This window comes from Xenopus laevis, chromosome 3L, assembly GCF_017654675.1.
Source record: "Xenopus laevis strain J_2021 chromosome 3L, Xenopus_laevis_v10.1, whole genome shotgun sequence".
NCBI classification, from domain to species: Eukaryota; Metazoa; Chordata; class Amphibia; order Anura; family Pipidae; genus Xenopus; species Xenopus laevis.
Window position 1 is genome coordinate 77,310,382 of NC_054375.1, and position 14,382 is coordinate 77,324,763.

At 35.4% G+C, this 14,382-nt stretch overlaps 1 protein-coding gene across 3 annotated transcripts in view; it reads right to left on the reverse strand.

Moving 5' to 3' along the window:
• Window positions 1–7,593: 7,593 nt before the first annotated feature.
• grm8.L (glutamate receptor, metabotropic 8 L homeolog) overlaps window positions 7,594–14,382 on the reverse strand; it is a 435,368-nt gene continuing 428,579 nt past the window's right edge. For all 3 annotated transcript variants that reach the window (XM_041586418.1, XM_018252589.2, XM_018252590.2), the window contains one exon: window positions 7,594–8,092. In XM_041586418.1, the coding sequence (XP_041442352.1) occupies window positions 8,043–8,092 (50 nt within the window). In that variant the 3' untranslated portion in view covers window positions 7,594–8,042. The remainder of the gene's footprint in view (window positions 8,093–14,382) is intronic.

Here is a 14,382-nt window from a genome sequence, read left to right on the forward strand (position 1 = left end):
TATGGTTTATCCACACATGGATGGCCAAATTATATTAAAATCATTGAGAAGTGCAGTCATATGACTAGAGAAGTAGCACTGTATCCAACTCATGATTCAATAACAAAATATGTGTACCAGTGGGAGCTTTTCATTTTAGTACATAGTACTCATAAAGACCATAGTACCAAAATAAACCTATTTACAAAGAGTGTGCCTGATTTGTGAAACACTTTGCATACTATAGGCATTCTACTGAACTCAAGACATTTAATATTTTACCTTAAGCATCAACAAGACTAAACCTGCCAGGAGGTGTATTGCCATTTTTAAAAAGTATTTATGGGTATATACCAAAAACATTGATTTATGGCAATCTGTCTAACCTTCATAATGAAATATATTTTGGATGCTTACATTATAAAGTAATCTTTTAAGTTTTCCCATTTAGTACTTCAGATTTCAGTCATAATGGAAATCATACTGACAGCTTCAATTGCAAGGTTAATATTGATTATTTTTTGAATAATAGAGCTGTATCTTGTATTTTCCCAGTTCTGTGACACTATTAAAATAGAGATGTGATTATTATTGAATAAAGGTCTACAAATACCCCTGTGCATAACACACTGGGCCCAAATAGTTTCTCTAAATTGACATTGTTAAATCTTTTTTGAATGTCATTCTGGAACTTGAATGTTATTTTGATTGCCTGTCAGATTTCAGCCATCACTTTTTCTGAGGACATATTGTGAAAAAAAAAGTTTTAGATTAATAAATAACCCACATTAAGTGAATCTTAGATGTTGTACTGTATATATCATTTATATCATTGATATAATTGGAGTGCAACTATAGTTCTGGGAGTGTTCTGACTGTTTATTGCATGTTACCATTTTTCCTCAGGTCATGAGAATCAACTCATTCTTGGAGCAGGTTTGGCACTAGTGCTTTGAGCATTGTATAAGAAACAATTTTGAACAGCATAAATCCTGATACAGGTATTGGACCTATTATCCGGAATCATCGGGACCTGGGACTTTCTGGATAACAGGTCTTTCTGTAATTTGGATCTTCATACCTTAAGACTACTAGAAAATAATGTAAACATTAAATAAACCCAATAGGCTGGTTTTACTTCCAATAAGGATTAATTATATCTTAGTTGGGATCAAGTACAATCAACTGTTTTCTTAATACAGAGAAAAAAGAAATGATTTTAAAAAATTTTGGATTATTTGATTATAATGGAGTCTATGGGAGATGGCCTTTCCATAATTCGGAACTTTCTGGATAACGGGTTTCCGGATAATGGATACCATACCTTTAATAAGTAAGGGCATGTGGTTAGCACAGCTGTGTTTTGTGCTCTAACAGGTCCTTTCTTTCAAGTTTGACCATAAGCATAAATGTTCTATTTGGGCTTCAGTTTCTTCACTTGGTAAGCGTTGGTATGTCCCATTATATTGGATGACATGGAGGAGGCCAGGAAAATGGAAAACTATCATACTAAGGGCAAGATGCAATTAGATAAGAGTTTCCATACCATAGTACCATTTATTTTAATGGAGTTTGCAAAGGCCAGAGTTCTGTAAAATAATAGTTTAATAACATATCTTGTTCTGGCATTAGCACTTTCAAAATAGGTGGAGGGACCTTTTACTGTATAAACAAAATTTATCTACAAAGATTTAAGAACAATTATACACAGATTTCTACACATATTCTAGTGTAAAATGAATACTGCATCCTTAAAATTAGGCACTTTTCTGATGACGATGTATAATCTATATATTCTTATTAAAAATATAGTTACATTCTTGCTTGCAGTGTGAAGGCACATGCCTATGATGGTCATTTAGCACAATACCCCAGACACAGGGGTTCAAAATCATACCATTAATGCTCATTAATTAAGCACTTGCATCCAGGTCATAGCTGTGCATAGAGCAGCACTTGTGGGTGCAAGGCACCACCATCTCTGCCTTCTTTCAACGGATAAGTGGTTAGGACAGGGCACCGTTTTTTGCACTCTATGCCCGCCAGCACATGCTTGCTGTGTGACATGCAAGTTTGGGGGCTAATAGGGGCTGGGATGCGGAATGCTTACATTCCACCCCTCTTAAATATAGTGCTAAACTCGGGCAGCTCTGTATTCATCCAGAAAGTGTTGCATATATAAAGTAGCTGATTCAAGGCCTTTTAAGGAGAAGGAAAAGTTAAAACTAAGTGGCTTATCAACTCTATGATCATAACTTTGTAACTAAAACGCCTGTTTTGTAAACACATGCACTTGCATTTATACTAAATGACTTATGAGACAGGGGACCAGGGAATGTGCATTGAAAAGTAGCACTTCCATTATACTTAAATATACTTTAACTTAGCCTTTTGAGTGCTCCCACAACCCCCCCCCCTTTTTGTATGTAAGCCTTATCAGAAAGGTCCACTTAAATATACCAGTAAACCCTCAAAGTAGTGCTGCTGAGTCCTCTGTCAAAAGAAACCATGCATTTTTTCCTACTATTACACATGGGCTTCTGTTTCAGACTTCCTGCCTTCAGCTTAAACCTCCTTGCCCCGGCCATGAGCATGCTCAGTTTTCTCCTCTACCCCCTCCCCCTTCTCTGCTTTAATCTGAGCCCAGAGCTATAAGTAAGCAAGGAGAGATTTAGGCAAGAAACAATGTCATCAAGCTAATACTGCAGCTGCTATCCTAAACAACCAGAGAGCTTCTAAAGCTTTTACTCAGGCATGGTAAAACATTCTACAGAATAAATATATCATTCTAGCTCGCACTATTGCAGCTAATCTATTGGCAATAAAATGCCTCCATAGAGATAAGATAAGCTTTCCTTCTCCTTTAACAGGCTAAATTAAAAACAACATGCTTTTGCTTGGACTAAGAAGGGAGGATATCTTGCTTTCCTACTGGAACTGCCTTGTGGTTCATTCATGGTGATTTATAGATTAAAACAAAGTCTGCATCTCTCTTCCTCCACTTCTGCTTATTGAAAACAGCAGTTAGAAGACATAAAAGCTGCCTAAACAAACAGAGTAATGGAGTACAGTAGCACAGTAACAGGTACTTAATTTGGGCTAGTTTAAATAGCCCACACCAAACAACCAGCAGGTTTCATTCACGGTCTGCTTTTTGAAAAGCAAACATCTAATGGTTAGTTTTGGTTATTAAAGGAGAAGGAAAGGTTAAAACTAAGTAAGCCTTATCAGAAAGGTCCATCTAAATATACCAGTAAACCCACAAAGTAGTGCTGCTCTGAGTCCCCTGTCAAAAGAAACACTGCATTTCTTTCCTTCTATTGTGTACACATGGGCTTCTGTATCAGACTTCCTGCCTTCAGCTTAAACCTCATTGCCCTGGGCAAGAGCATGCTCAGTTTGCGCCTCTTCCCCACCCCCCTCCCTTCTCTACTGTAATCTGAGCCCAGAGCAGGGAGAGACTCAGGCAGGAAGTGATGTCACACCACATTAATACTGCAGCTCCTATCCTAAACAAACAGAGAGTTTCTAGAGCTTTTTACTCAGGTATGGTAAAACATTCTACAGAATAAATATAGCATTCTAGCTTGCACTATTGCAGCTAATATATTGGCAATAAAATGCCTCCATAGCTTTCCTTCTCCTTTAAACCTTGAAAGAACTGTGTTTCTTTTGTTATATTATCCTTTTTATTATTAATGGCTTCTGGTCACCAGTTTTCTAGCTGTTGCTGTACAACCCCCCCCCATCCTAGTCACACAAGAGCAACATGCACTCAAGTTTTAAAATGTATAAACAGTCTGTAAGTCATGTAACTGGTTCTGGTAATATTATTCAATTACCTAGAACAGTGCTGTCAACTGGTGGTCCCCCACATGATAGTCTGCCTGCTGTGCCTGCTTACCTTGTGTACATTTTAAATACTCTGCCTGCCCTATGCTCCCTGTGTGTGCACCATACTCTGCCTGTGGCACGTGAGCCTGGTAGGGTTTGTTAAAATTAACAAGAACCTATTTGTTAATGTCTCTTAATTTTTTATGTTCTTTGAGCAAATTGTTTCATTAAAGCATGGAAGCACTTAGTAGTAGAATAGTGTTATTCTTTCTTAGATCATATCACCCAACAGTACAATGCAACCTTCCAGCACCTCACAGCTGTTTAATTGTTTTACATTTATTCAAAATAATTATGTATTCTGTATAATTACTAAGGACTGCGATTATCTGTCAGTATTTGCTTTTCACTCAAATGAAGCATGATACCTATTTCTTTCACATTAGGAGGAACAATTCACTTTCTTCATTGTAAGGCATGACTGACCCTTTGTCAAATTAAACGCATATACTGGGAAAGGAAAGTTTGTAACTGTTAAGAGTTTGTTTGTTTTTTTTCCAAATACGGCCCCTCTGTTTCTCTGCATTTTTATAATTAAAAGAAAAAAACATTTTCATTTTGTACAGTTCCGAAGCATATGTCTTATAACCATTTTATTAATAAGACTTAAGGTGAATGTTTATCCTGTCAGCTATGGCTGGATGTATGGTGCTACAAACCCATCAATGTTGAACTGACCCCAAAGAATTAAATATTATTTTATTTTAACACACACTTATGCTCCAAAAAGCCTTTTTTAATGTATCCTTGTAACTTTGTGTTCACTGGGTAAAATACATTCTTTATGACTGCTTTCTAACTCTAGGCCATACTGGCTTTATGAAACCTACCTACCTACACACTTACCTACACATTACATTATTGGTGAGTCAAACTTTATAAATGAATCTCCGTAATTTAGAGGAAAATCTATTAACAGGATCATTGAGGCTCTTCAGACCATTAGTCCAACAACTCTACTTCATAGGCATGCTTCTAAAAATAAATAAAATATATTTTTTATGACTTCGCTCTTTAACTATATGCCGTACTGGCCATACTGGCTTTATGAAACCTAAATTAGATATATATAATATATATATATATATATACAGACCATTTGCAACTGGTGGACTCTGCAAATTAATCTCCAATGACTGTGTGCTGGTTTGAGGAAAATAGTATTATATTAACAAAAAAGAAAACTGCACCAAACAGGACTTCATATAGTGTCAAAAAAACAAAAATGTATTTTCAAAGTTTCGGCTCTAGTGCTCGAGCTGTCTTCAGGAATAAGATTTAGGTTCATAAATATTTGGACAGACAACTTTTTTTCCTAATTTTGGTTATGTACATTATCACAATGAATTTTAAATTAAACAACTCAGGCTTTCAGCTTTAATTCAGTGATTTGAACAAAAAGGTTGCATAAAAATGTGAGGAGCCTTTTTTTTATCACTTTTCAGGGGCTCAAAAGTAATTGGACAAATAAAAAAAAACTGAAAATGAAATGTTAATTTCTAATACTTTGTTGAAAACCCTTTACTGGCATTAACAGCCTGAAGTCTTGAACTCATGGACATCACCGGGCCTTTACTGTAGCGGCTTTCAATTGCTGTTTGTTTGTGGGCCTTTCTGTCCAAAGTTTAGTCTTCAACAAGTGAAATGCATGCTCAATTGGGTTCAGATCAGGTGACTGACTTGGACATTCAAGAATATTCCACTTCTTTGCTTTAATAAACTCCTGGGTTACTTTGGCTGTATGTTTTGGGTCATTGTCCATCTGTATTATGAAACGCCTCCCAATCAATTTGACTGCATTTAGCTGGATGTGAGCAGACAGTGTTTCTGAACACCTCAGAATTCATTCGGCTGCTTCTGTCCTGTGTCACATGATGGATAAACACTAGTGTCCCAGTGCCACTGGCAGCCATGCACACACCCAAACCATCACACTGCCTCCGCCATGTTTTATAGATGATGTGGTATGCTTTGGATCATGAGCTGTTCCACACCTTCTCCATACTTTTTTCTTGCAATGATTCTGGTAGAGGTTGATCTTGATTTAATCTGTCCAAAGAATGTATTTCCAGAACTGTGCTGGCTTTTTTAGATTTTTTTTTAGCAAAGTCCAATCTAGCCTTTCTATTCTTGATGCTTATGAGTGGCTTACATCTTGCAGTGCACCCTCTGTGTTTACTTTCATGCAGTCTTCTCTTTATGGTAGACTTGGATATCGATATACTGCAGAGTATTGTTCACTTGTTTGTGAAGCAGTTTCTCTTCACCATGGAAATGATTCTGCAATCATCCACTACTGTTGTCTTCCGTGGACGTCCGGGACATTCACCAGTGCTTTTTCTTTCTTTCTCCGGATGTACCAAACTGTAGATTTTGCCACTCCTAATATTGTAGCAATTTCTCGGATGTGTTTTTTTCTGTTTTTGCTGATGAAGGATGGCTTGTTTCACCTGCATGGAGCGCTCCTTTGACTGCATGTTGTCTGTTCACAGCAAAATCTTCCACATACAAGCACCCCCCTCAAATCAACTCCAGGGCTTTTATCTGCTTCGTTGATAATGACATAACAAAGGAATTGCCCACACCTGCCTGTGAAATTGCCTTTGAGTCAATTGTCCAATTACTTTTGAACCCCTGGTCCCATTACTTCTGAGCCCCTGAAATGAAGTGATTGTTTTAAAAAAAAATGTTTTAGTTCCTCACATGTTTATGCAATCTTTTTGTTCAACCCACTGAATTAAAGCCGATAGTCTGCCGTTCAACTGCATCTGAGTTGTTTCATTTAAAATTCATTGCGGTAATGTACAGAGCCAAAATTAGAAAAAAAAGGTGTGTGTGTGGGTGTGTGTGTGTATGTGTGTGTACACTTACCTACACATTACATTATTGGAGAGCCAAACATTATAATTAAATCTCCCGTAATTTAGAGGAAAATCTATTAACTGGATCATTAAAGCTCTTCGGACCATTAGTCCCACAACTCTACTTCATAGGCATGATTCTAAATTAAAAAAGTAAGGAAATAATAAATATAGTATTTATTTCACTTATGTGTTCCTTAATTTATGATGATATGCATTTTATAAATTATCGCATTACAGGTTTTAGACTATAATACTTAATTGAACCTGCTGGTGTAGGGATAAGGATTTAAGGTTTTTGTATTTTTAAATAGTGATCCAATCTGAGGCCAATCAGAGGTCATTTTAACAATGTCCAGAGCAGAGGCATGTTATAGATGGTAATGAAAGCAGCAACAACCTGCTGTGCTGGGCAGTAATATTTCAGATCTCTTACATGCTGGAACTATTTTTAAAACTAGAGAAATATACCAACTTTTACTTCCCTTAAAATGATGGATGGATGAATGGTCATTGTCCTGTTTTTAACATGTGTGTCAAAAACTTAAGTTCTATATATAATGTAAAAGCTGTGTTATTTTTGATTAATTCAAAGCTAAATTGAAATAACAATAAAAGTGATAATTTTTAACCCTGGGGGCACAGGTGCTAATTGTAGCCTTTTTTACATTTGTGCAATGTGTGAGGCTTTGCAAAGAAGTCCTATAATGTGGCAGCACATTTTTGATATACTTACCACAATCAAAAATGTCATATACAGTAATTAACAGAGCAACAAATCAGGCTTAAAAATGAATTTGTTATTTGATGAAAAATGGGTAATAATGTTGTTTTTTTTATCACTTCAACAAAACAAGTCTCAACATTTGCAAAACATTCCTTTATTAGAAATATCTTTTGTATAAAAATGTGCATGCTTAAACCATTGCATTTATGTAACACAACCCAGGGCTTCATGTCAATCAGCCAATACAATGCACAAACTCATCTCCTATACAGACAGAACAATATAGGACAGGAATGAAATTCTCACAAATCACAAAACGAACTTACAATAATGATGTAACATATGACAGATTTTTTTTTCTTTTTGTATTTCATCAAATGTGAACAATAGGATTTGCTTAGTCAATTCCACATCTTTTCTTTTTTCATTCATGTGCTTTTCATTAAAATATTTCAACACTATATTTCAAAAATAAATCCAGGCATTTCTAGCATGTCCATTGTGTTTACTTTGTTTTTCCAAATGTTGCTCTTGGTTGTGATTGTAGAACATGGATGATCTTTTCCATCGAAGATCACATTTCAGTTTGCATGGTTGCTGTAACTGACATATGTGGTCTTGGTTGATGAAGCTATAAAATAAAAGAAAGTCATTATTGGATAATAATGATTTAATGGCCATTTCCACATGTAAATTAGCACCCCAGTTACTTGTTACAAGAATTGCTGGCCTTTCACTTATGAAATTGTGATACAAGTGGTTTGTAGTTTAAGTAATTATGTGATAGTCAATACATAGCATATTGACCCAAGGTATTGAGTTTTATTTTGAACAAGAACTATAATGAAAAGGAAAAATGGAACATAAGCGTCATCATACTGAAATAAGAAACTTTCTTAATATGATCAATTAAAGATTCTGTACAGTTTCTGAAATATCAAGTTAATCTTCACTATCAGCATCTCAGCATCTGTCTTCATTCTCTCCTGCGGGAGATTGGTTTCATTTACAAATCTCATTTATCTTTTGGAGGCTGACTCTCTTACCGTACTTAGCAGATATATTAGAGCTCATTTAAATAACTGATTATGATGCAAACAAAATCTTACAAAATAACTGACTTTGGCACAAATCTTGCATGTACACAGGCATGATTTCTTGTGATTTTAAAAGATTGAGCTCTAATACATCTTATAGGCAAAACAAATTCCCCCTCCCCCAAAAGGCTGTATTAGACCCAACTGTCCCTCTTGACTTCAGCATGAAGAGAGACAGATGCTGAGAGGGGGATAATGAAGAGATACTTGATTTGAGAAATGGTGCAAAATGTATAGATTATTATAGCGGTAATTAGAAAATGTCTTATTTCGGTACGATAAAACTTATATTTCATTTTTATTTTTATCAATAGATCCCCTTTAAGCTGAATTTGACTGAAATGTAGGCCTGTTCTTGCAACCATTAAATGCGCTTACATTAAAAAAAAAAAAAAGTTATAAAGTTATAGAACTAATCGTTTCACATGTTAATGCAAAATAACATTAACATATACATGTGTAGATGAGTATGATTTGGTTGCATATGATTACAGTTTCAAGTTGTAACTTTTTTTTTTAATGCGGTAATAGCAATCCAAAATATATCATTGCATTTACTAAAGATAGGGTGGTGAACACCACAAATATGGTGCTTGCCTTTATTTTTAAAGTACATAATTTAGCATGCTGTGTAAAAAGTGGAGCAACCAATCAGATTTTTCCTTTTGTTTTGTAACTGCTGAAATCCAATTGCTGATTAGTTCCCTGGGCAACATCACTGGTAGTGATGGGCGAATTTGGGGCGTTTAGGTCCGCCGAAAAATTAGCGAATATCCTGCGGAATTCGCGAAATGGCAAAATATTCCCGAAGCGATTTAGCGAATCGAGCTAAATCACGCCTGCCAAATAAATTCGCCCATCACTAATCACTGGTAATGCTTCAATCAACTTTTTACAAAGCATGATAAATATAGTAAGCCCCTAAGGGTTTTTTCCCTTAGCTACCCTTTATATCATCACATATAAAAATTGGAATAAGCATCTGTTAACATAGGTCATAATAAATATGTGATTATTCGAAATAATATTGCATTACCATATATCATTCATTTTAAATGTGAAATACATCACAGTATTCTTTCATCTGCTTACAGTGATCTATTGCAAAACAAATTAATACAAATGCATGTGTAGACTTTGTTATAGCTTTATATTCTAGTTTCCCACTGTAAGTGTTTTATTTACTAGCTGGCTTATCCTAAAGCAAAGGTTAATTGAGAGCCATTTGCTTAACTGAAATGTAGCTATTTGTAAATCTCTATTGCTGGAAGGAGCCCAAATGAAGTGAAAAGATATTGATTCAACTATTGATCACACCCTAATTTTCCTTAAAGCAGTCATTTTCACTTCCTCCCAATATTTCGCCATTGAAGATAAAAATAATGCAATTTACTGAAGTACAGTCACAATGGCATTTTGACTCTGCATGTTTAAAACACTTACTCGGTGACATTTAGATGTAATACATGGTTTTATAAATAACAGTGCTGTGTATGTCAAGTGCCCTGAAGTGAAGGATTTGAATGTTTGTATCATCTGCATTCATTTGTAAAAGGAACGAAGACGTGCATAATACTGGGGCTTTAGGGACAACAATTAAAAAAGATACATCACTTCTATGAATCCACTATGGGAACTGACATTTTACAAACTGCTTATCTATTTCAAGCCAAAAGCAGCCAGGCAGTTGTAGTTTAAGCAACCACTGTTGCCTATAATTAAAAATGCAATTAGTAGAGCTGCCTCTTGCAATGTGATATTTGCATTTTTGCTGTTTTTTTATCAGATATCTGCAAAAATATGTTTTCTTTTAATTCCAATAGGCCATGTTATAGATTTTGCAGTCTCTCACTATGTGCATGCAGTACATATTAGCAGGTGAAAAACATTTGACATTTAGCTCCATATAACTTCCATACAAGATGTTCAACAATCTTACTATATTGTACAAGTATCGGTAAAGTACAGTTTAAAATTATTTTTAATTGTCAAAAAAGAGAAAAGGGGTAAATTAAGGTCAACAGTAACACAATATTTTTTTTAAATATGATAATGAATGTGATGTTAAAAGCATATCCTTAATGAACTCATATTTATATTTAATTAGATCTATAGTCTTCTAAGTAAGTCTTACAGCATTTACAAGCTAGAGACAGCAAATATGCTGCCAAGAGCAGCTGTTTCATAAATTATAAATTATTACAGCTTAAAGAATATAACTAAATAATCCTTATACAGAGTAAGATACAATCGCGTATCTACAATAGGCTACACATTAAAGGAATTGTTCAGTATAAAAATAAAAACTGGATAAATGTTTCTAATATAGTAAGTTAGCCTAAAATGTAATGTATAAAGGCTGGAGTGACTGGATGTCTAACATAATAGCCAGAACACTACTTCCTGCTTTTCAGCTCTCTTTATTTCAAATGATTGGTTACCAGGCTGTAACCAATCGGTGACTTTAGGGGGGGGGCACATGTGTCAAAACTATTGCTTTTATATCTGAGCTGTATGCTAAGGATCAATTGCAAACTCACTGAACAGTTATGTCCCATGCGGCCCCCCTTCAAGTCGCTGACTAACTCAGAGTTAGAGAGCTGAAAATCAGGAAGTAGTGTTTTGTTCTGTTAGACATCCAGTCACTCCAGTCTTTATACATTACATTTTTGGCTAACTAACTATATTAGAAAATTTTTCATTTTGTCTATCTATTTACCCAGTTTTTGACTGAAAAATTGAACTGTTCCTTCAACACAAAATGTATCAACAGATAATTATATACTATATTTAAGCAAGACATTTACCAAACGTATTCTTATCAGATATCAGATATTAATTGATTTACATGTAGTATATAATTGATAAATGTAATATTAGTATTTATTTTGCTGGCACATTACTGCAGAATGACTGTGCTTACAACTAATTAAATGTGTGTGTAGTTTAGTTTTGTACTACTTTCCTTTATAAATTCTTTTATTTTGGTTTAAGTATATAATCTGGCTGTAATTATCACATAAGCTCCTTAACAAAGTTAAATTACAAGTGGATTAATCATAACCAAAAATACAAATTTAGGGATAGAAACTAAACACAAGCATAGTTTCTCTCTCTGCCTCGAGCTGTCAGACTTTTCCTTCTTTCCAAACTTTCAAAGACCCACCTGTTTAAAGAAGCTTATTCAATTTACCTTAATTAATCAATCATTGCTGTATCATAAATCACAAAATTGTTTCTAAAATCCTAATGTCTCAATTGTACCCTAACCTTTAGTTTGTAAACTCCTAATTTGTAGGGCCCTCTTCTCTTATTGTACTCTGTAACCCTTGTTTGTTATCCACCATTTATTCCATGTTTGTTATAACTAAGGTAAAGCACTGCGTATCTTGTCGGCGCTATATAAATAATCTAACCCGCTTGGATCTAACCCGCTCGGTTTTTTAACGCTTATTTATTATTACATTTTTCAAAAAAAAAAAAAAAGCTCTGATTTTCACTATTTTTTCATGAATTTTCCCTGAAATCTCCTTATTTTTCTGAGTTTTCACATGAAAGCTCAGAAAACATAGTGAAATTGCCCGAAACCCCTGACACAACCAAAAATCAATGGGACTGTTCCCATTGACTTTTATGCAACCTCGACAAGTTTGAGATGCCATGTTTTTATATTCGGGGTTTAATAAAAAGTCAGATTTTATTAAAAAAAATTATGAATTTTTCGGATTTCAGGGAATTTCGGGTATTCGGAGCTTAGTAAATAACCCCCTAAGTATTATGATACCCACTTCTAACAGGGCATGGTTATTGGGCCCTTCTAGTAAACTTTGTACCCCACTGAAAACACAATGAACAGTGGCAGTAGCTATGCAATAATTTGCATCCCATCACCCTGCACATGATAAGGGTAAGCAGGGCCGGAACTAGGGGTAGGCAGAAGAGGCACATGCCTAGGGCGCAAAGGTTTTGGGGCGCCAGGCACATACCTCTTCTTCCGCCTTCCCCTAGCTCTGACCCTGGCAGTTCCTCCTCTTCGGCGCGTATCTGCTCTCTTCCGCCCACACACGCTTGTGCGCTTGAGTCTCCACAACCGTAGCATCCTCTGTGTGCTTCCGTGCATGCCCACGTACGCACTTCTGTGCATGCGCACGTACGCGCTTCCGTGCGTGCGCACCTATGCGCTTCTGCGCATGTGCACAATCGATTGAGGAGTGGACGACCTAGCCGGCTGGATTGCCTAGGGCACCCAGCCGGCTTGGCCCGGCACTGAGGGTAAGGCTTCCCTGAAGACCCACCCTTTTATATAAAAAGCTAATTTAGTATATACGAATAGTCATTTGTTATGACTAATAATGTGTTGCTTTACCCATCCACCCGTAGTCTTTGAACTCATATCAAATTTGTGTTGTTATACTCTTTTAAATATTTTCTACAGGATTTATGGATTCTAGAGGAATATTTTGTATGAAACAAAAAAATGTTTAAATGCTAATGTAGCTTAATAAACCATTTCCTGTTGTATTTTTTTCAAGTAGATGTTCCTTTTTTTATTAAATGTCAAAACTAAACAAGTTGAAATGCAAATTCAAAATAATAAATAGTGTGTGCATACCTAATAGGACAGCATTTCTTTCCAGAGTACATTTCTTTTTAAAAATCAATACAAACTTCATCTAAATTCTAATTTATTCAAAATTTACTATTAAATGTCAGAGAATAGGATGGGGTACACCTTTGTGTTTTTCTAAGCTAAGGTTTTTGAGTAAAAAATACAATCTTTTTCTGAAACGTTCAAGAAATTAAAGATAAAGATAGTTAAAGATAAAGATTATAGCTGTCATCTTTGGGTGTTGGAGCTGGCATGATGCCACCCCAGTGTGTGATGTCATCAATCCGGCTTGGCAGATTTCTGTATTTTTATAGATCTGAAATGCACTGTAAGCTATAAATATAAAATTTATTTTACAAAGTGACAAGTTTCCTTATGTTAGCTCTCTCTATATACTGTATAAACACATTACTTATTCTTCATATACTGACTTAGAAAGCTCTCATGGCTTCTTCTAGCCAGAGGTTGTTTCATCATTTACAATAGTTAAGGACACTTTGCTTGTATAAAAAGTTGTGGTGAAATGTAATTAAATTATGTGATTAGTAATATCTATAGTTGATTATTATTGGCTGCTTAATCTTTTTATACGACTTTGGCTACGATTGCTAAGTGCACTATGAACAGTCCACATTTAAAGAATTTGGACTAGAAAGGTTTTCCAAAGAGCTCACCATGTTTGGCCTTGTCAAGCTGTTTGCAGTAACATAACACGAATAACTGGGTAAGTTAGGGATCAAGAATTCATGTTTTTCTCAAAGGAATATAGAAATTCAATTTACGTTAAACACAAAATTAGGTCCTACTATATTATCAAGCTAGTCCATTTCATCTTCATCAGGGCAAGATGAAATGGACATGTAATTAAGAAGAGATATTGGGTACCTAAAAAACCCTAAAACGGACTACTTCAGTAAATGACATGAACAAAGACCAAATAAAACAAATATAGTTATAATCTATAATTTTGCCTTTCTTCTATCTTTTCATGATTTTTTTTGCTGTGTGTTGGCAGTGTGAATAGAATAGTGAAAATGTTCTATCTGGTCTAACTTTTTAGCATAGCCCTGTGACTCCCTAGCCAGTCCATGGATACATCTGGAACATCTGGGATTGGCTCTCTCAAATCGGGGGGGGGGGGGGAGAGGAGCAAACTTGAGCATTCTCAGTTTGCTCCTCTCCCCTCCCTGTTTTAATCTGAACTCAGAGCTTTGA